At 41.7% G+C, this 21,079-nt stretch overlaps 1 protein-coding gene across 1 annotated transcript in view; it reads left to right on the top strand.

Moving 5' to 3' along the window:
* Positions 1–495: 495 nt before the first annotated feature.
* The window catches only part of LOC308291737 (solute carrier family 12 member 5-like), a gene marked incomplete at both ends in the record, with an annotated part of 90,064 nt that continues 69,480 nt past the window's right edge, over positions 496–21,079 (top strand). The window contains 2 exons of the mRNA XM_080733865.1: positions 496–509; positions 4,702–4,802. Coding sequence (XP_080589991.1) covers positions 496–509; positions 4,702–4,802 — 115 coding nt within the window. The remainder of the gene's footprint in view (positions 510–4,701; positions 4,803–21,079) is intronic.

The raw sequence follows: 21,079 nt of genomic DNA, 5'->3' as shown, positions 1-21,079 counted from the left end.
ATAATGCTACTACTATAGACTGAAGTAATTAAAGTGGGTAACAGCTGAAATCAATAATATATCAGTATTCCGATATTAACCTGCAGGTCTTGGCCACATGTCGAGAGGGCCACTTCACACTCACTCCACAATGCATATAGTGAAAAATAGCTGATCTACAAGCTCAAAACGCGTTGCAATCTTCTCCCTGTGGTGTGGCTCCCTTATGGTTGTGGCCCTAAGCGACCGCTTATGTTGCTTATGCCAGGAACCGGCCCTGTGTGTGTGTGTGTGTGTGTGTGAGTGTGTGCGCGCGCGCGCGTGTGTTTCTAAGGCCCCTTTCACACCCAAAGTCCGCTTACGACAGAGGACTTTTATGAATATCACACCTAGTGTGAAGTGAGCAGTGCTATTTATGAGTTAATGTCATCAAGTGCCCCCTTGGATAAAGGCACTATGTATCATTTACCATTTATCTCCACCCGGCCCGGTTGCCCTACCCAGGGTGCGGCAGTCATGGACAAGAGGACGTTGGAGGAATTCTATTGTTTCCTCCCATGCACTGTGTCAACATGTGATGTGATTTATTTTAAAGGAGTAGTTCACCCTCAAAATTACTTTTCTTTTCTATTGATTACTCACGTCATGGAGACTTCAGTTCAATAAAAATGTTTTGTATTTGTCACACTCCCAAGTGTTATGACCCTATAGGGTCATATAGTTATATTTTGTGTTCACATGTATTTTTCCCCTCATTGGTGTGTGTGACTGAGTGGTGCTGATTGTGTGAGTGGCCGATTGACAACCAGATGGGGTGAATGGTGACTGAGTGTGACTGAATGTGAGTGGTTGACTACCAGGTGGGTGCTGCATGGTGATTGGCTCCTGAACCAGGTGGTGATCTATAAAGATGGCTGCCACCAGCAGTCTGATGTCTCTCTCCACACCAGCTTCCAAACACCAGCCTGTTGTCATGCTTTTAGAATTGTGTTGTGTTAGTTATGTGTGTAGGGGTGGGTGACCCCTTGTTATTAGGAAAGGTTTTTGTATCAGGATTTTATGATCCCACCCTGAGGTAACGTGTAACAGAGTCTTTGACTTTTATCTTAAAGTAAACAATAAATTCTTCAGTCTTGGGGATTTCAAACCTGTGTGGCCTGGCTGTTTGGGGACTGGGAAGGAGGGAGTCCATTTTTGTTACGTTACACCTAGGGACCCCTAGCCTGGGGCGTAACTTAACGTAACGTCACAAGGCAAAAAAAATATTTTTGTAAATTTACCCCCGTGGATTTGGGTAATCAAATTATAGTCTTAGGAATGCGACAAAAACTAAAAATATTATTGAACTCAAGTCTCCATGGTGTGAGTAATCAATACAAAAAAAAGTCATTTTGGGGACGAACTACTCCTTAAATTTCATTTGGGGTGGGTGATGCAGCATTGCAAGGTTTTTGTGTCGGGCTCAGTGAATAAATAATACCATTTACATACAGCAAAACATGCCCTGAGCCTGATCAGAGGGAGGGGGGGGATTTCATCCCTTTGATGCGCGTGACCTTAATCTGCAGGATTAGGGCGTCAGAAAGTTCACTCTGGTAGGGTCCATGTGTGTGATGCTGCTGCCAGTGAGTTTGTGCACGGATGCTGCATGTGGTTAACATAAAGTACATGTTACTGCAAGTTGACATGCGTGGCTTGCGTGCTATATACTGCGTGTGGGTTAACACGCATGCCTGTGCATGTTTTGCATGCCTTTTTCACGCCGTGGCTCTGCAGGAGGCTAGCCGTCTATAAGAGGGTGGTCTGTTTGTGTGCGCGCACGTGTGTGCGCCTGTGTGTGTGTGCCCTAATCTGTCAAACCGTTGGACAGAACACACAGCATCACATTTCGTGTGCAAACTGTCACTATAGGCCAATGAATCACCTCCTTTAATTTTGTGTCAACTATATAAAGCGGTGTAAAGTACAAATAACATTTTGAGTTTGTGTACTTTTCTTGAGTATTTCCAAAACTTTTACTTCCAAATGAAATATTGTACAAATAAATAAAAGTATTAGAAAAGTATTAGAAAACTTAGTTAATTAGCAGTATTTTCTTTTTCATTTAGTTTTCATATTTTAATAATAGGCCTAATCTGAAAAGTTACAGTTTTGGTCTAGTTTTAGTCAACTAAATTTCATACGATTTTTGTCTAAATCTACATTTGATGTTGCCTGTCACAATGTTACTCTTGCCTGTTACACTGTTACTCTTGCCTGTCACACTGTAATGCTTGTCTGTAACGGCACACACACACCACACACACACGCGCGCACACACACACACACACACACACACACACACACACACACACACACACACACACACACACACACACACACACACACACACACACACACACACACACACAATTGCAAATAGTTGAATTATCAACCGTGAACTGATTGTGTCATGGCACACATTATATGTGCCCTTCAGAAATTATGCTCTTTTACACCTCCTATAGGCGCTTGCTGTAACTAGACCTGTAATTAGTGTTAAGCCTGTTCAGTTGTGGTAGATCAGCTCAATTGATGTCCAGCACACCTGAAATTCAGATCAGTTTGGTAGAGTCTCAAAGTGTACAGATCTCCTCGCAGCTTTTCCTCCTCACGTGTGCTTTGAAGAGCCATTGCTTGTAAGTTTTCATGTTTTAGTTGTACTTTTGCATACTTTTGCATTTCCGTATTTTGTGCGAATGTGCATTTAAATACAAGACAGCCCTATATATCTGTGTGTGTGTGTGTGTGTGTGTGTGTGTGTGTGTGTGTGTGTGTGTGTGTGTGTGTGTGTGTGTGTGTGTGTGTGTGTGTGTGTGTGTGTGTGTGTGTGTGTGTGTGTGTGTGTGTGCGCGCGTGTGTGCGTGCGTGTGTGTGTACATTGCCAGATTTACACAGGCTAACTTTTTAAGTCTGTTGTTTCCCCACGCTCTGCGGTTGCTTCTCGCCCTTAAGGCGTCTTACTTGTTAAATAAAATTGTTTAGATGTGATGCTTATGTATGACTTTGTTATGGTCCGACCAAAAGTACCTTATGTCAGGACATAATTATAGTCGGCCCTTGGGTGTTTTAATATTTTCTAATGTGGCCCCTTTGAAAAAGGTTTGGACACCCCTGCTGTAGGTGGTCAAGAAAACGACCTTCCCTCCGTCATTCTGTTACAGATGGAACCCATGCATCTCATAACGAGATGCAGGGACATGCAGAGAATGTTAGAGAGGCAGGGACTGAAATTCCTAAAAGGGCCTTTTGGTCAAAACATTGAAAATAGCAGACCTCCAAGCTCACAGCGCGTCACGCTGCTTGGAGGTCGGCTATTTTCGATGATTGACTTCTACACAGAGAGGGCAATTCTTCTAACCTGACTTGCGCCAGATGGTGGCAGTAGTGCGTACAGCCCTACTTTACCATCTGAGATCTCTCTGGGAGAGTTGATCACACTTGTAAAGCCCCGGGCCGGACCAATCAGCGGCAGCTACGGGCAGGCTCTGAGCGGCTCTGAACCAATAGAGTCTGATTGCAGACCACGTGGAAACCCAGGAGGCGGATGAGTGGTTGGAGTTGGCACACCCAGACTGTGATAGAGAGACGGCCCCATCCAATCACCTGCTAAAGAATTTGAAAAAATGGCCCGCCCCTTACATCGGGTCTGCCTGAGCGATTCCAGATGATGGTAAGCAGAGCGGTATGCAGCACTATTAGGTTGTGTTAGTATTTTTCTTTTAGTATTTCTGCTAATGTTTGACATGATGTAGAGATACTTGTTGCACTAACTAGCATTGACTGTTATGGTCACTTTGATTTGGGCACTGTATTATTTTTTGATAGTCGTGCTTTAAGACACTTTATGTATATATATTATTCGTTCCCTTTCCTGTTGTACCTTGCTCTTACTGTACTTACTGTACTCTGTACTCTGTACTCTGTTCTTGTTTTTTCTTTTTATCTTTTTCATACTTCTCTGTAACTTTGTAAATAACCTTATACTGCTGTGCTGCCTCTGGGCAACAAATTTTCCCCCTTGGGATAATAAAGGTATCTATCTATCTATCTATCTATCTATCTATACACACTGCTGCTATCATCTGGCGCAGTCAGGTTACAATTCTTCTACACAGAGAGGCAATTCTCTTTGAACGCTGCCTTCAGGTATGGCACGGAAAGAGGGGCATTTGCATTTCTTTCACCATAGTGGAAAATTGCATTCATGGTCTTGAGAGGGCACTTTTTACAGATGGATAAAGGGGCAGGGGCTCAAGCCCCCTTTGATGTCAATGTGTGTACGTGTCTGACGAGATGATGCTGAGGATTGTGAATGAGAGAGTGGGAGAGAGAGAGGGGGGAGGGAGATAATACTGCTGTGAACACATGATGAATGTATTGTTGTCATCAGGCTTATAGTGACTGACTGGATGGAAGGGAAAGGGGAGGGTGGGTCCTCCTGAGAGCGTGCGTGAGAGCAGAGTGCATGCGACACGTGCGTGAGCGCCTCTCTCGAAATCCTCCCCCTGATGAGAGACGTACAGAGGGAAAGGGAGAGGGAGAGAAGAGAGAGAGACAGACAGACAGACAGACAGACAGACAGCAAGAGAGAGAAGGGAAAGGAGACAGTGGGAGAAGAATACTTGCTGATCACTGTAGGATACAGGAGGAGCTCAGGATTGTCTTCTGTACTCCTCACAGCAAGGTAGCAGGATCCAGAGAGGAGCAGAAGAGCACAGAAGAGGAGGAGAAGAGGATGCAAAGTATGACGGACGGTGACGGTGATGGATCCAACAACCAGGGTGAGTGAGGAAAATATGCTCTACTACACATGCAGTGTTTCTCAAACTTTCAAATGTCAAGGTCTCCCCTTAACTCTGACAGTGTAGCCACTAGCCAGTAGCCTACAAATGGAACCAAATGGACCCATTTCCATTTTGTACACTGTCGGAGTTACAGACGACCCCCTGCACTTACATCGCTTTCAGGACCATGGACAGCGCTCAAGCAACATAGTTTAATAGCAAGACAACAAGCTGCCGCTGTGAGCGTGTGTGCCTGCACTTACGAGCATGCGTGTGTGTGTGTGTGTGTGTGTGTGTGTGTGTGTGTGTGTGTGTGTGTGTGAACTCACTCACCCGTTCATAATCAAACTTCAGTGGAACCATGCATGTGTGTTTCCCAGGCATGTGTGCATGTGCATGTAACAGCCAGTAGATGATGAAACCACCAAACACTGTCCCATAGATGTGTCCACGACCACATGTGGCACGAAGGAAATCAAACATATATATGTTTCTGCTCTAGTCTGAACCGTAATTGTTGCTCCCACAGGAATTGTATGTGTGACAGGGTTGCCAACATTGGACTGTCAGAATCCAGGAGATTTCTTCTTGGGGCCCCCCCCCCAAAAAAAACTTCTTAACAGATATATATTTTCTTTTGTTCTGTTGAATTTATCAGGCTTGCTTAACTAGCATGGGTGCAATTTCAGCCATTAAAATGCCAAATGTAGATGCACATAAATTGATTTGATGACTGAGGCAAAGTAAGACACATCTTTAATAATGACCAGTTATTACTTAAGTGAATATATCTGTGTATGATTTGTCATGCATGCAAAAAGTTAGAATATGGACATATGAGGTTTCTGCCAGACAACAACGATATACAGTAGGCTACTTGCATGAGTGCAATGGATCATGCAAGCATTTGCGACCGTAGGGAGCAATTACTATCAAAACCTCCGCCTCATGTCAGTCAGTCAGTCAGTCAGTCAGTCAGTCACGTCTCATGTCACGCTCCATATATGGCAGTCCTTGTACCTTTTATGCCCATACCCATATGGAGATTCCTGATGTCATCAATATTAAACCCATATCTGGGATATGCCCATATATGGACATATTGTGTCAGTCTCATGTGGTCTCAGCACTACCTCGCCCTCAGCATCTTATAAAGATACTAGATCTTTATTCTGAGAACTCAGTAAATCAAGAAAATAATTTATTCTATTGATGGGCCAGAATAAATGATTTAAAAATCGATTATTTTAATATATATTTTTAAACACTTTAAGTTTATAGATTTTCATTTTGCAGCATAGAAACAACTATATACCCATGCCAAGTTCATAGTGGAAAGGTAAAAAAGAAATATATATATAATTTATTTTTAATTGGTAAAAAAAAAATATTAGTAACAAAAAATATAAAATGTTCTCAACAGCAGAATAGTAAAAAAAAGGAATAATAATTAACTCAATTATGCGCATAATTCATTTAGCAGATGTATGACTGATTAGTGGAAAAAATATAATCCTGAGAGACAGGAGTGTGTGTGTGTGTGTGTGTGTGTGTGTGTGTGTGTGTGTGTGTGTGTGTGTGTGTGTGTGTGTGTGTGTGTGTGTGTGTGTGTGTGTGTGTGTGTGTGTGTGTGTGTGTGTGTGTGTGTGTGTGTGTGTGTGTGTGTGTGTGTGTGTGTGTGTGTGTGTGTGTGTGTGCGCGTGTGTGCGTGTACGTGTGTGTGTGCATGCATGCATGCGTGCGTGCGGAGCCTCTCCACAATGCAGACTGTCATCCAGCAACGCTTAAAGGCAGGATTAAAGTTATGTTCTGATGAGAAATTAATAGAATGAATGACAGGAATGAGCTGCTGAGCTAATGTCTGCATGCTCTGTTGCTTTGAGATGATGTCACTAATCCAACACTTTTATGTTTTCATACTCTACATTGCATATGTGCAAATGTGTTTTGCTGAAATCTGTGTTATGGTGGCGCTAGAACAGGCCCGTGTGAAAAATGTGGGGCAGAGGTTCTGAATTGGCATCCAGGGAGTGTGTGTGCACAGTTTGGCAGCGACCAGGCGGATTAGCTGATAACAGACACATGGATCTCCCCATGCCTTCGGCCTGGCAGAGACAAAAGGTGCGTTACACATTTTGGTGACATAACAGTAGAATGAATTCATCCCCATGTTTGTGCCGACTCTGGGGGGGAATGAGATCAGTGGAGCTCCCTCTGGTGTTGTTGTACCCGTGGGTGTTTCTCACTCTTTTTAGTAGTCAGACATAGACAGGTACACTGGACTGGACACTGGTCCCTTGAGTATCTTGAAAACCCGGTCCTGTCATGATCACATCAGTAAGCCCATCAGGGACATGCTGGGCCCCTGATTCAGCCCGGGAAAATGAGTTGGAGAGGCCCCCATTGCGCGCTATATATAGAGAGAGATCTCTCTCTATAGCGCTGCTGCTACTCAAAGATTTGTGACAAAGTGACAAGCCAGTGGGCCAATTACATGAGTTATATTTCGTCGTTGTCGGGTGGTAACCTTATATGTCCAAAACCGTTTGTTTTTTATTTATAATTTTTAAAATGATTTAAACTAGTGAAAACAGCCGATCTACAAGTACACAACGCCTCGCGGTGCGAGGCGTTGTGTACTTGTAGATCTGCTGTTTTCACTACTTTTGCTTTGAAAAAAAATGTATACATTTGAAACTTGGAGATACGAGGTTTCTGTCCGACAGTGACGATTTACTTTGTTGGCCGCCCCGGCCCCCAAAATGGAACGAAGGCCGAGATTCTATTTTTATTTTTTTCCTAATGGCCTGCCTGGACTGGCTGGGAATGAACCGGCTGTTCGGGAGTTGTCCCGCTTTTCCTAATGGCCAGCACGTCCCTGAAGCCCATGTTAGTGTGCTTCTGCTCCTCCCTTGCTCTGCTCCAGGAGTCTGATTGCTCTGAGTGCAGTCACCTGTGAGGACCAGCTGAGCCTGGTTTGGTGATGAGCTGCTGAGACTATAAAAGACTGTTTCTGTGTGTATTCAGCGCTGGGTCCCCCCTTATGGCTGAGTGTTTCTGTGAGTTGTATTATTCTACGTCTTTTATTAGTACACTTAAGTTTGTTATCCTCATCTGCTGCGTTTGTCCGAGTTCCTGCACTTGGGTCCTACAACACCACCAGTTCCTGACAGGTCCGTTGCACGTTGCTGTACTCTATCCTCGACCCTGAGCCATCCCACTCTGACATAATGAACAGGGGTCAGGTGAGTCCTATAGGTGTGAGGTCTAGTCGTAATCTGATTGGACCACTGACGGAAATAAGCTCTCAACATTGATTTTGTCGTTAATCCTTTTGACAGATATGCATTATGGTCACTTTTGTTGTCGACAAACGTCAATAAAATCATCAAAGCCATGGATTTCATGACAGAGGGGTCATCAAGGCCCCCCTTGGGCAGTGTGTCCTGTCAGAAGGCAATAAAACATTTATACATTTTTTTTTAAAGTGAATCTATGAGCTGTGAATTGGAGTGATATGGAGGTGAAAGGGGTCCACTCTGGGTCCACTCCCACTTGAAAAGCTCACCCATCTGATCACTTAGCACAGAGCATCTTATGTTATGATCAATCGACTGATTGGCTTGAATCAATGGAAAAATAAATCACGTGGGGACCCCCTGGGAATCTTGACCCACAGGTTGAGAACCACTGCCGTACTGTAGTATGTATAAATAAGGTTAATTGGACTAGGTGGAGAGTGTCGGGCCATAAAGACGAACACGGTGTGACACTCAACTGACAAAGCTTATGGGCGCTTTTGTGGTTGTGGAAACTCTTCGTCATCTGGCAGTTTAACCGAAAACCAAAAACTATTGTCATTAGCAACATGTTGGGCTGAGTTTATGTAAGAGTGTAGCACCGACAGCGTGTTAGGGTATTTAGAAGAAATCAGATAATTACAGTATTATTATGATGATAACAAGGTTGACAGTGCAGACGAGCTTAGGGAGAAAAGCCTGTTACAAAACAAATGACTAACAATGCTTAATGCAAAATAAACCCACCGCTTGCTGTGTTGATTAAACACACAACAACATTGCATAGATTAGGGGTTCTCAGCCTTTGTTTGGAGTTCTGGACCACTAAAGCATAATTGAATGAACACTTCTCAGGGACCACCTCACCCCAATTTCCCATTATAGACAGGCTTACAGTTGTAGGCCAGTCAATCTAAGCTAAAAAAGGGCCTGACCCAAAAGAAATTGCAATAGTAATGGTTCAAGGTTTTTTATGATCCTTAGGGTCATCCAAATAACATATTAAAAGTTGTGAATTATATATTTAGTGGATCAAGGTGAATTCAGGGGGTTCAAGTTTAGGTCCATTCACTTACTATACAGGACAAAAAGACCCACCAAAAATCTTATTTAAGTAGCATGTGAGGGGTCTAACTAGGGGTTTTTCATGATTCTGAATCCATTGCAAGCATTTGTTTTGCACGAAAAACATTCCTTGGGCTAGAAACGGACACTACAAAACTATGGATTAGTGATGAGTCATCACTTTTCTGGGGCCAGCTCCGTTTTGTGGTGTCTGCTTTTAACCTGACGAATGTTTTTTGTGCAAAACAAATGCTTGCAATGGATTCAGGATCATGAAAAACCCCTAGTTAGACCCCTCACATGCTACTTAAAGAAGATATTTTTGGGGGTCTTTTTTTCCTGTATAGTAAGTGAATGGACTCAAACATGAACGCCCTGAATTTACCTTGATCCACTAAATATATAATTCACAATTTCTAATATGTTATTTGGATGACCCTAAGGATCATAAAAAACCTTGAACCATTACTATTGCAATTTCTTTTGGGTCAAACCTTAGATTGACTAGCCTATTACAGGCATACAAAGCATAGGTTGCCAGTACTCGGGCGCCTTGAAGCTACAGTCACTTACCAAAATAGGAGTGCTACTGTTTTTTTTTTCAATGTTGTCAAGTCCGGCACACCTCTGATTGGGCTGAACTTGTGTTCCTTGATATTGAGATAAAAGGAGGCCGTTTGGTGGGACCGTCACCTAAACCTATAATGGACTGTGCAGTGATCTCCCAAACAGAACCTCTACCCCCACCCAAGGGCCACAAGGTGAAAGAAGGACATGGACATGCTAAGAACGTTGTGCATAAAGTGCAGATCCGCTCAGAGGTGAAACCTGTGTGAAGACACATCAGGTTGTGAATGTTGTGGAATGTTTTGGAGGACGTTTGTCTCATTGTTAATGGACAGGTGACAAGGGTTGGGCCAACTCATTTGCATGTATTCCTTTCATTATGATAAGTAGTGAGCAAACTGCGCATACAGCCCCCCAACACCAGTATTGTGTAAATGTGTGGAACATGTAGATAGGATTAGGACTAATTAGCATTATTTAGGCTGGAATAATGCTAATAAGTCGCGAGCAACAACACCTGAAAGGTGACAAATCACTTAAGTTTTTTCATCCACACATGTAGCAATTTAAGACATTGTCACCGTCCTAAATTAAAGTCCTACATAATTATGTTTTAGGACATTTAGTTGTGTTTTTTTAGGGTTTTAGTTTAGGCCTACCTAATGTGTCTCATTAAACTGAACAAACTAAATGCCTTTATCCTTTTCTAATATACCTGTTCCCACCCAAAGTAGCAGCAAGGGCAAGCTCCCCGAGTGTCCTCGTCTTGAAGACTCATGTCGGCCGGTTAGCATTTCACCTGCGTTAGTTTTACTGAGGTTAGGGTGAAGGTCAGTGGCGTCAGTTCAGCAAAAGCTAGGGTATGGCAAAGATGGGAGTCCCAAAAATCGAGTTGTGTCAGTTTTTACCGGGTTACTACAGTGTCTTGGGCTGTAGTAATAATGCATTGCATTATCCCAGATATGGGTTTAATATTGATGACTAAAAAACGGCCCACAAGACTATGGTTTAGTGATGAAAAGTGATGAGTCATCACTTTTCACACTTCTGTGGGGGCCGTTTTAGCCCAATGAATGTTTTTTATGCAAAACAAATGTTTGCAATGGATTTAGAATCATGAAAACCCCCTAGTTTGACCCCTCATATGTTACTTAAAGCAGATACATTTTTTGCTTTTTTCCCCTGTAATGTAAAGTTAATGGGACACCAACTCTAGCGGCTTCTAGCAACAAAAGCCTGGGATTTTTGCGAGGGACCTGGGAGCTAAATCTTTTATAAAGGGTCCATAGAGGTCAAATCAATCATCAAAACATCCTTGCCAGAGGATGGTCACAGAACCTTGGTTTGAGACCCTACTATGGTGCTGATGTCAGCTTTGAAGGGGAAACTAACAGAAATATCTGGACTTATTATTATTATTTTGAACGGTAAAGTAAATTATAATGCTTTGTGCCTTTTACTATATTGTGTTTTGATCATGCTAGCCGTATTTTATACTTTACTATTTGGAAATTACGTTAAATCTGCGATTTCTGTGTTAACTCTATGGTCTTTTAGCAGGGTTTACCCTTCAAAGTGTCACTTCAGCACCAGGAAGTTGCTGAGTGGGTGGGCGTGATTAGGGCTAATTCCCAGTGGCCTGCCTTGGCCTGCCTGGCCGCAAATTCTTTTTTTAAAAGAAAAGAAAATCTAAAACAAAATAAAACATACAACAACTCTAGCCTCAGTCCAGCCACAGCTGTTATGTTTAGTCAATACTAAATATATTTACTAAAAGTAAAAATACAAGCCAATAACACACAATCACATTTCCTTCATCATTAAAACAAATAATACATTGTATGATTCCAAAATTTATTTTCAAAAGAGAGCACACAATAATATTTTCCCCCTTTTCCATTTTACTTACATGCATTTTCGCCCACTACACACTATAAAAGGTGTAAACATTTCTTCGGTTTGTTACATTATGAAAAGTGGAAAACACTGTCCAGCACTGCCTGGGTTCAATCACAGTGGCTTAAAACAGGTGCATGTATAGAAACAGAAGCGAAGGTACCCAAAATTCAGCTTGTGGTGAGGCAGACTGTAGGGGAAAATAACGTACAGCTGCACAGCTATAGGGCTTTCCCCTTGTATGAATCTGCATGTGCATCTCCAGCTGACATTTTGGACTATAATCTATAGAGCTAAAGGGCCATCCCCTGTGTGAATTCTCATGTGCCACCTCAGACTACCATGTTGACCAAAGCTGCTGCCACAAACTGTACAACTAAATGGCTTTTCCCCCGTATGAATTGTCATGTGCTGCTGCAGATTCGACTTTAAACTAAAACTTCTGCCACAATCTGTACAACTGAAGGGTTTTTCCCCTGTATGAATCTTCATGTGCCGCACCAGACTAGCATTTTGACTAAAGCTGTTCCCACAAACTTTACAGCTGAAGGGTTTTTCCCCTGTATGCGTTGTCATGTGACGCTTCAGTTTACCCTTTTCAACAAAGCTTTTGCCACAAACTGTACAACTGAAAGTTTTTCCTTCTGTATGAATCTGCATGTGGTTTTTCAGATGCATATTGCGACTAAAGCTACTGTCACACACTGTACAGCTGAAGGGTTTTTCCCCTGTATGCGTTTTCATGTGCTGCTTCAGATGAACCCTTTGACTAAAGCTGTCGCCACAAACTGTACAACTGAAGGGTTTTTCCCCTGTATGAATCTGCATGTGGTTTTTCAGATGCATATTGCGACTAAAGCTACTGTCACAAACTGTACAGCTGAAGGGTTTTTCCCCTGTATGCGTTTTCATGTGCTGCTTCAGATGAACCCTTTGACTAAAGCTGTCGCCACAAACTGTACAACTGAAGGGTTTTTCTCCTGTATGAATCTGCATGTGGTTTTTCAGATGCATATTGCGACTAAAGCTACTGTCACAAACTGTACAGCTGAAGGGTTTTTCCCCTGTATGAATCTTCATGTGCCGCTCCAGAATAGCATTTTGACTAAAGCTGTTCCCGCAAACTTTACAGCTGAAGGGTTTTTCCCCTGTATGCGTTGTCATGTGACGCTTCAGATTACCCTTTTCAACAAAGCTTTTGCCACAAACTGTACAACTGAAAGTTTTTCCTTCTGTATGAATCTTCATGTGGTGAGCCAGACTATTATTGCGACTAAATCTGTTCCCACAAACTGTACAACTAAATGGCTTTTCCCCCGTATGAATTGTCATGTGCTGCTGCAGATCGGACTTTAATTGAAAACTTCTGCCACAATCTGTACAGCTGAAGGGTGTTATCTTGTTGCTCATTGTGACTCTTTGCCCTTCCACATGTGTCCTGTGTGATTGCTGTGTGTTTAAAACTGACGGGGCTTCCCTGGTCTCCTCCCACTCATCACTGTCTCCAGCATCAAATTCAGAGAGGTGTGAAGAGAGGAGCTGAGCATCACTAGTTGATTGTGAGGTTACACAGTCATCTGCACCAGCTTGTATGTGTGTATCTGAGGTGGTGGCTGGAGGTTCTGATTCTTTGTTTTCTTCACATTTCACTGTTAGTAATGTCAACATTGTACCATCAAATGAGACATCCTCTTGTATTTGGATTAGCCCCTCCTCTTCCTCTTTAATCTGTGGAGGAGCTGGTTCCTCCTGTACCAGACTGGAGCTCCTCTCTTGCTGTTCCTCTTTAATATGTGGAGACTCTGGTTCCTCCTGTTCCTCTTTAATCTGTGGAGGCTCTGGTTCCTCCTGGCCCAGAATGGAGCTCCATTTTTGCTGTTCGTCTTTAATCTGTGGAGGCTCTGGTTCCTCCTGGACGAGACTCCAAATCCCCCCCTGTTGTTCACATAAAGGGAGGAGCCAGGTGTCTAGGAAATAATAACAAAACATTAGAATGTTTGATATTTGTAAATAACGTCATATTTCTGTCTGATGTTGGAACTAAATGTTCAACATGTCATTGTTTTGATGAATGTTTTTAATCTAATATATGTTTAATGTATTAACCATAATGCTTGTTAATTGATATGTTTTCAGATGGAATGAGTATACAGGACGATATTAGGACGATATTTTATTCTAATAAACATATCCTCAAAATAGGGAGTCGTCCTATAATTGGGGCTTAGACTTTTCACCGGGGAGATACGTTATGTATCTTTCAGGACCTTTCCCTGCTCTCTCACAGCACATCCCCCGCGAGCTGTTACGGTGATTACCGTACACTACATGATTGATGCGCAGCGAACTTTGGACCTCGGCTCATTTCACCTCCCGTTTGGCAAAGTCGGATGGCTTTGGCATTGGATTTACCAGGCCGCGCGCGTGTGCGTTGTTCTCGCGAACATCGGCGTGGATGACGGGCGCACATGTGATCTTTAGCGTGGAAGTTTAATCCCAACAGCAACTGAATAGCCTAGCCCTAGGCTATAATGCTGGCTGCAATGGTTTCTGTTTACAATGGACCGTCGCATCTGAATGATGAAACGGGCCACAAAGCTTGATGGGAAATGTAGTGTTTGTTATTGGGCTTTTCACAGTCTGAATTGTGAATGTTGTTTTTGAATAGAAGTTGACTTTGATGGTTAATGCAATACAATACAGCAGAATCTTATCTCTGTATAAGCTTTTCTATAATAATTTTACAATAATAACGTTTTTCTTTATAAATAACATAATATAATATAATATATAATATTTTGTCTTCAACATATTTTTTCCCAAAATGATAATTGAAAAATAGGGGTCGTCTTATAATCAGAGTCGTACTAAATTCGGGCTAATACGGTACTTTAGTTGTATTGTGAAACCTGAACACTCTCAAATAATGCACACACTAGTCAGAATGGTGGTCACTAGGATGCATTGATTATAATAAGTAATACGTTATAATAATATAATAAGTTATTCTGTTTACATCTAGACCTAATCTCCATTATACTAGAACTCCCTCATAGACATTACAACCACGATGGGATCTTACCATTAAAGAACCTCATTCCTGCATTACAGAATGAAAGTGTTTCCACCAACCTGCTCTGTGTAATTTGATGTGTGGTTTTAAAATCCTATCCAGGAGGTTGCGTTTGTGGTCAATTTCTTGCTTCAGAAAAAGAGCTTCGTCCTCATACTCTGTTAGAATTCTTCCAAGGGTCCAGATTATCTCTTCAGCAGCTGCAGATAGTCGCTCATTGACCAAGGACTTGAGCGTTTGTAAGGTAGCCATTTCTCAAAACATGCTCCCTGTGTTGTCTGGAAGTCCAAAAGCAACTCCCTCTTCAAGTCAAGGACAGATAATGATCAGAAAGATGCCTACTTCACCTATAGTCCAGAAGAGAGTTCAGCCTCAACAACTTCTTGCACAGATGTGTGTCATGGAACTTAACAGAGCTCTGTTAAATACACAGTTCATAGTTCTGGACAAACATCGCCTTTGCTCTCATAACAATATTACTACTAATATTACATATTTATATGAAGATGTTGATGTTGTTAAAAAAAAGTCTGCTAGAACATCCATTAGGGTTGTGGTGGAACAACGTATGTGTTAAGCTTCATACTGTAAAGGTGCCTTCAACCGTACCAATAAAAAGAACATAATATTTTATTGCAGAAAAACACTTAAATACAATAGCAGCCATAGTAACAGTTATAGTAGGCCCTAGTCACAGCAACAAGCTAGTCTCGTGTAGCCAGACAACTAGCCAGACAACTATTCCACAATCTCCGAATGCTATATAGAGTCTGGAACTACACCTCCTGAAATCGGAAGCTGGCATTTCCGTTCACGAAAATATATTTTAAAATATAATTTCTACTTAGTAGCAAGCTAAATATGCTTAGATGATTTTGTTTATATTAGGATAAATGTGCACGACTGTAAACGGAAGTGGGGAGGAGGCTTCAAATCCGCTTTAACGCTTCTCATGCCAGATGCTAATCATCAGAACTTCCGTCTCCCAGACTGTATGACAATAGCATTTAGAAATTGTATGAGGCAACAGTCTGGCCACACGAGACTAGCAACAACTACAATAAGCCCATACTTGACATGAAAATGTCTGAACCATTGTCTTAGACAGCCATAATAACCTATTGCTGAGTGTAAAATACAGAAAAAGGGTAAATAGCGATAAAAGAAAAAATATCAAGTACTGAATTGTATTGATTCAAAGGTGAAAGGTACTCATACGCTTTAGGCTGATCAAATTCAGTTTGTGTACTAAGGGGTGTGATATGTAGGCTACCTGGGTGATTTTGTAGCAAAAGTGAATGGACAAACACAATGTATGTGTATTTCTATTACAAAAAAAGTTAAACTATGTAAATGTCAAATACGGTCAAACACTTTGTTTCAGTGATTGCTATTGGAATATGGAGAAACTTAGTTTAGCTAATCATATCCCATACACCCCATTTAAATACACCTTTACACACTTAAATATAGTATTGCAGGTTGGAGGGTTTGAAACTCTATCTAATCCGTTAGAAGACACATCAGGTTGTGAATGTTGTTGAATGTTTTGGAGGAAGTTTGTCTCATTGTTACAGGTGACAAGGGTTGGGCAACTCATTTGCATGTATTCCTTTCATTATGATCAGTAGTGAGCATACAGCCCCCCAACAGTTTTCCAGTATTGTGTGAATGGGTGGAACATGTAGATAGGATTAGAACTATTTAGCATTATTTAGGCTGGAAAAGATTTAGTCTCCTGCAACAACACCTGAAAGGTGGCAAATCACTTAATTTTTTCATCCACATATTCGACCTTGACATAGATAAACATGCACCTGAACACTGTATAGATTGCACACAGCAATGTATACAACCGTTATGCCATTATCTCATTATGTCGCGGCAAATGAGTTAAGCAGTGGGTGAGTCAATAGATCACTATGTGGCAGCTCTGCGGGAGCTCGCCAAGACGTGCAACTTTGGCAATATGGAGAGTGAAATGCTACGTGATCAGATAATAGAGAAAACATAAAGTAGCAATCCTATTTTGGTAAGTGACTGTAGCTCAAGGCGCAAGTACTGTCAACCTATGCTTTGAGTATGTCTGTAACTGTAGGCCTACTGTAGGTGGGCTGAGTTTGCTCTTCTTGAAGTGTTCCATGTATGTCTGCATTGGAATTTGGGTTGGCAAGGGTGAGGTTTCCAATTAGTTTCCCTTAAATGGCCTTTCTACTGTTAACACATAGTACATGCACTTCGGGCAGTTCCACTTCATTCACTGATACAGTAGCAAAATGACTTATTTTCCCACACATGTTGCATTTGGAATTCTTTGCTGGGCAAGACTGGTCATTAGCAATGTGGCTTGACGACCCACATCTATAACACTGACTGTTTCGGGTGTCAAGTCCGGCAAACCTCTGATTGGGCTGGACTTGTTTGAAGCCCTTGATATTGAGATAAAAGGAGACTGTTTGGTGGGACCGTCACCCAAACCTATAATGGACTGTGCAGTGATCTCCCAACCAGAACCTTTACCCCCACCCAAGGGCCACAAGGTGGAAGAAGGACTTGGACATGCTAAGAACTTTGTGCATAAAGTGCAGATCCACTCAGATGTGAAACCTGTGTGAAGACACATCAGTTTGTGAATGTTTTGGAGGACGTTTGTCTCATTGTTAATGGACAGGTCACAGGTGACAAGGGTCGGGCCAACACATTTGCTTGTATTCCTTTCATTATGATAAGTAGTGAGCAGAGCATACAGCCCCCCAACAGTATTGTGTAAATGTGTGGAACAAGATAAGATAAGGACTAATTAGCATTATTTAGACTGGAAAAATATTTAGTCTCCAGCAACAACACCTGAAAGGTGACAAATCACTTCAGTTTTTCATCCCCGTATTCAACCTTGACATATAAACATGCACCTGAACACTGTATAGATTGCACACAGCAAAGTATACAACCGTTATGCCATTATCTCATTATGTCCAAATAGTAATTTAAGACATTGTCACCTTACTAAATTAATGTCCCACATAATTATGTATTAGGGTAAGGGTTTTTGTTTAGGATGTGTCTCTTCTTTAAACTGAACAAACCATAATGTACATAGCCTACCGTGTTATTGTCAAATAGGCTAGTTATAAACCTTTTTGACTCAGAATTTACCAGAATCATTTTTTTTGTCTCAGGAATGCGACGAATACACAATATATATATATATATATATATTATTGAACTCAAGTCTCCATGGTGTGAGTAATCAATAGAAAATAAGTCATTTTGGGGGTGAACTACTCCGGTGGTGCCATAGTTTTGTTATTTTTCTGGTTTCACGTGTCTATGGTTGACAGTACTTCATTAGACCCCCTGGTGTGGTTGTTATTATTATGTATTCCCTTTGTATTTTGGATTTCTACCTCGAGGCTGCCACCTTGTGGGTCAAGAGTGCTGATCCAAAAACACAGATAGACGTCATATAATCATCCCCTCCCCTTTTACCATTCACCCAACACTGTGGGTGTGGCTAACTTCAGCTGGGTTACCACTCACCATGACAACCAGGCATACTTAATGAATTGGTGGGTGTGACCACATAAAAACCTAATTTTAACTCTTTATGTACACTATTTTGGAAAAAATCTTCCTCCTAGTATAATCATAATACCTGATAATCATGTTTTTTTGGGGGGCCGGGTGGGAATCATGGCACCCCATCTTTAAAGACAGGACGCTTGGAGAGCTTACCCCTCTGTGTCAAGAGTGGTAACTACTACCTACTAGGGCATTTTATTTTAGCTTTAGACACAAGACAAATATGTGACTGTCAAGTAATACTTTTGTGTTGCATAATTTACATACCGTGTTATTATGTCAATTATAGGCTAGTTATAAACCTTTTTGGACGACTCAGAAATACCATATATTCTATAGCATTCTATAGCACCATCCATCCATCTTCAACCGACCATATATTCTATAATGTATATGCCTACCATTGGTTTCCAACCCTTTTCCTATTAAAGGCCATTATTTATTCAGCATTTAAGCCACAGACCTCCATTTGAAGATATTTAGCCTCTCAGACCCAAAACTAAAATAATATGTTGTCATTGTTGGATACGATTTTGGCCACACTTCCATGCTGTATTGATGTGTACCATTATGGAAGATAGCAGGCAAACTTTGGCAAAATAACAACTATTCTACATTCTCTAATTGTGTACATCTTGGAATGAAATAATGCAGATGTTTAACATTAATTTAACTCTTGAGAGCTTAAAATGGAATGGATTGTTAATTGTACACTCAAGTGTTAAAGATCCACTGTATAAAGGGTCCATGTGGTTACCAACTCTCCAGTATTTAGCACAGGTTGAGGACCTGGACCACTCGAGGGCTTGGTGTGCAAAGGGCCTAAGCACCGGCGGTTTGGCTGTCGGGAGCACCGGGCCTATTCCCAGTGGCCTGCCTGGCCGCAAAAAATAAATAAAAAATAAAGAAAAAATAAAGAAAATCTGAAACAAAACAAACAAGCTGTAATTAATGCTTGAGGTTATGTTTAGTCAATACTAAATATATTTAGTAAAAGAAAAAAATACAATCAAATAACACACAATCACTGTTCCTTTCAAAAACATAATTAATACAAATAATACATTGTATGCTGATTCCAAACTTTATTTTCAAAAGAGAGCACACAATAATATTTTCCCCCTTTTACATTTTACTAAAGTGTAAACATTTCTTTGGTTTGTTACATTAAGTGGAAAACACTGCCCAGCGCTGCCTGGGTTCAATCACAGTGGCTTAAAACAGGTGCTCTTCAGGGGAACATGATGTATAGACGCAGAAGCGAAGGAACCCAAAACTCAGCTTGTGGTGAGGCACACTGTAGGGAAAAATAACGTACAGCTGCACAGCTATATGGCTTTCCCCTTGTATGAATCTGCATGTGCATCTCCAGCTGACATTTTGGACTATAATCTATACAGCTAAAGGGCCATCCCCTGTGTGAATTCTCATGTGCCACCTCAGACTACCCTTTTGACCAAAGCTGCTGCCACAAACTGTACAACTAAATGGCCTTTCCCCCGTATGAATTGTCATGTGCTGCTGCAGATTCGACTTTAAACTAAAACTTCTGCCACAATCTGTACAGCTGAAGGGTTTTTCCCCTGTATGAATCTTCATGTGCCGCTCCAGAATAGCTTTTTGACTAAAGCTGTTCCCACAAACTTTACAGCTGAAGGGTTTTTCCCCTGTATGCGTTGTCATGTGACGCTTCAGTTTACCCTTTTCAACAAAGCTTTTGCCACAAACTGTACAACTGAAAGTTTTTCCTTCTGTATGAACCTGCATGTGGTTTTTCAGATGCATATTGCGACTAAAGCTACTGTCACAAACTGTACAGCTGAAGGGTTTTTCCCCTGTATGCGTTTTCATGTGCTGCTTCAGATTAACCCTTTGACTAAAGCTGTCGCCACAAACTGTACAACTGAAGGGTTTTTCCCCTGTATGAATCTGCATGTGGTTTTTCAGATGCATATTGCGACTAAAGCTACTGTCACAAACTGTACAGCTGAAGGGTTTTTCCCCTGTATGAATCTTCATGTGCCGCTCCAGAATAGCATTTTGACTAAAGCTGTTCCCACAAACTTTACAGCTGAAGGGTTTTTCCCCTGTATGCGTTGTCATGTGACGCTTCAGATTACCCTTTTCAACAAAGCTTTTGCCACAAACTGTACAACTGAAAGTTTTTCCTTCTGTATGAATCTTCATGTGGTGAGCCAGACTATTATTGCGACTAAATCTGTTCCCACAAACTGTACAACTAAATGGCTTTTCCCCCGTATGAATTGTCATGTGCTGCTGCAGATCGGACTTTAATTGAAAACTTCTGCCACAATCTGTACAGCTGAAGGGTGTTATCTTGTTGCTCATTGTGACTCTTTGCCCTTCCACATGTGTCCTGTGTGATTGCTGTGTGTTTAAAACTGACTGGGCTTCCCTGGTCTCCTCCCACTCATCACTGTCACCAGCATCAAATTCAGAGAGGTGTGAAGAGGGGAGCGGAGCATCACTAGTTGATTGAGAGGTTACACAGTCATCTGCACCAGCTTGTATGTGTGTATCTGAGGTGGTGGCTGGAGGTTCTGATTCTTTGTTTTCTTCACCTTTCACTGTTAGTAATGTCAACATTGTCCCATCAAATGAGACATCCTCTTGTATTTGGATTAGCTCCTCCTCTTCCTCTTTAATCTGTGGAGGCTCTGGTTCCTCCTGGACCAGACTGGAGCTCCTCTCTTGCTGTTCCTCTTTGATCTGTGGATACTCTGGTTGTTCCTCTTCCTCTTTAATCTGTGGAGGTTCTGGTTCCTCCTGGA

This window comes from Nannobrachium achirus, assembly GCF_963921795.1.
Source record: "Nannobrachium achirus genome assembly, chromosome: 9".
In the NCBI taxonomy this organism is placed as follows: Eukaryota; Metazoa; Chordata; class Actinopteri; order Myctophiformes; family Myctophidae; genus Nannobrachium; species Nannobrachium achirus.
The sequence above is the reverse complement of the archived record's forward strand: the minus strand, read 5'-3'. Positions and strand labels throughout refer to the sequence as shown.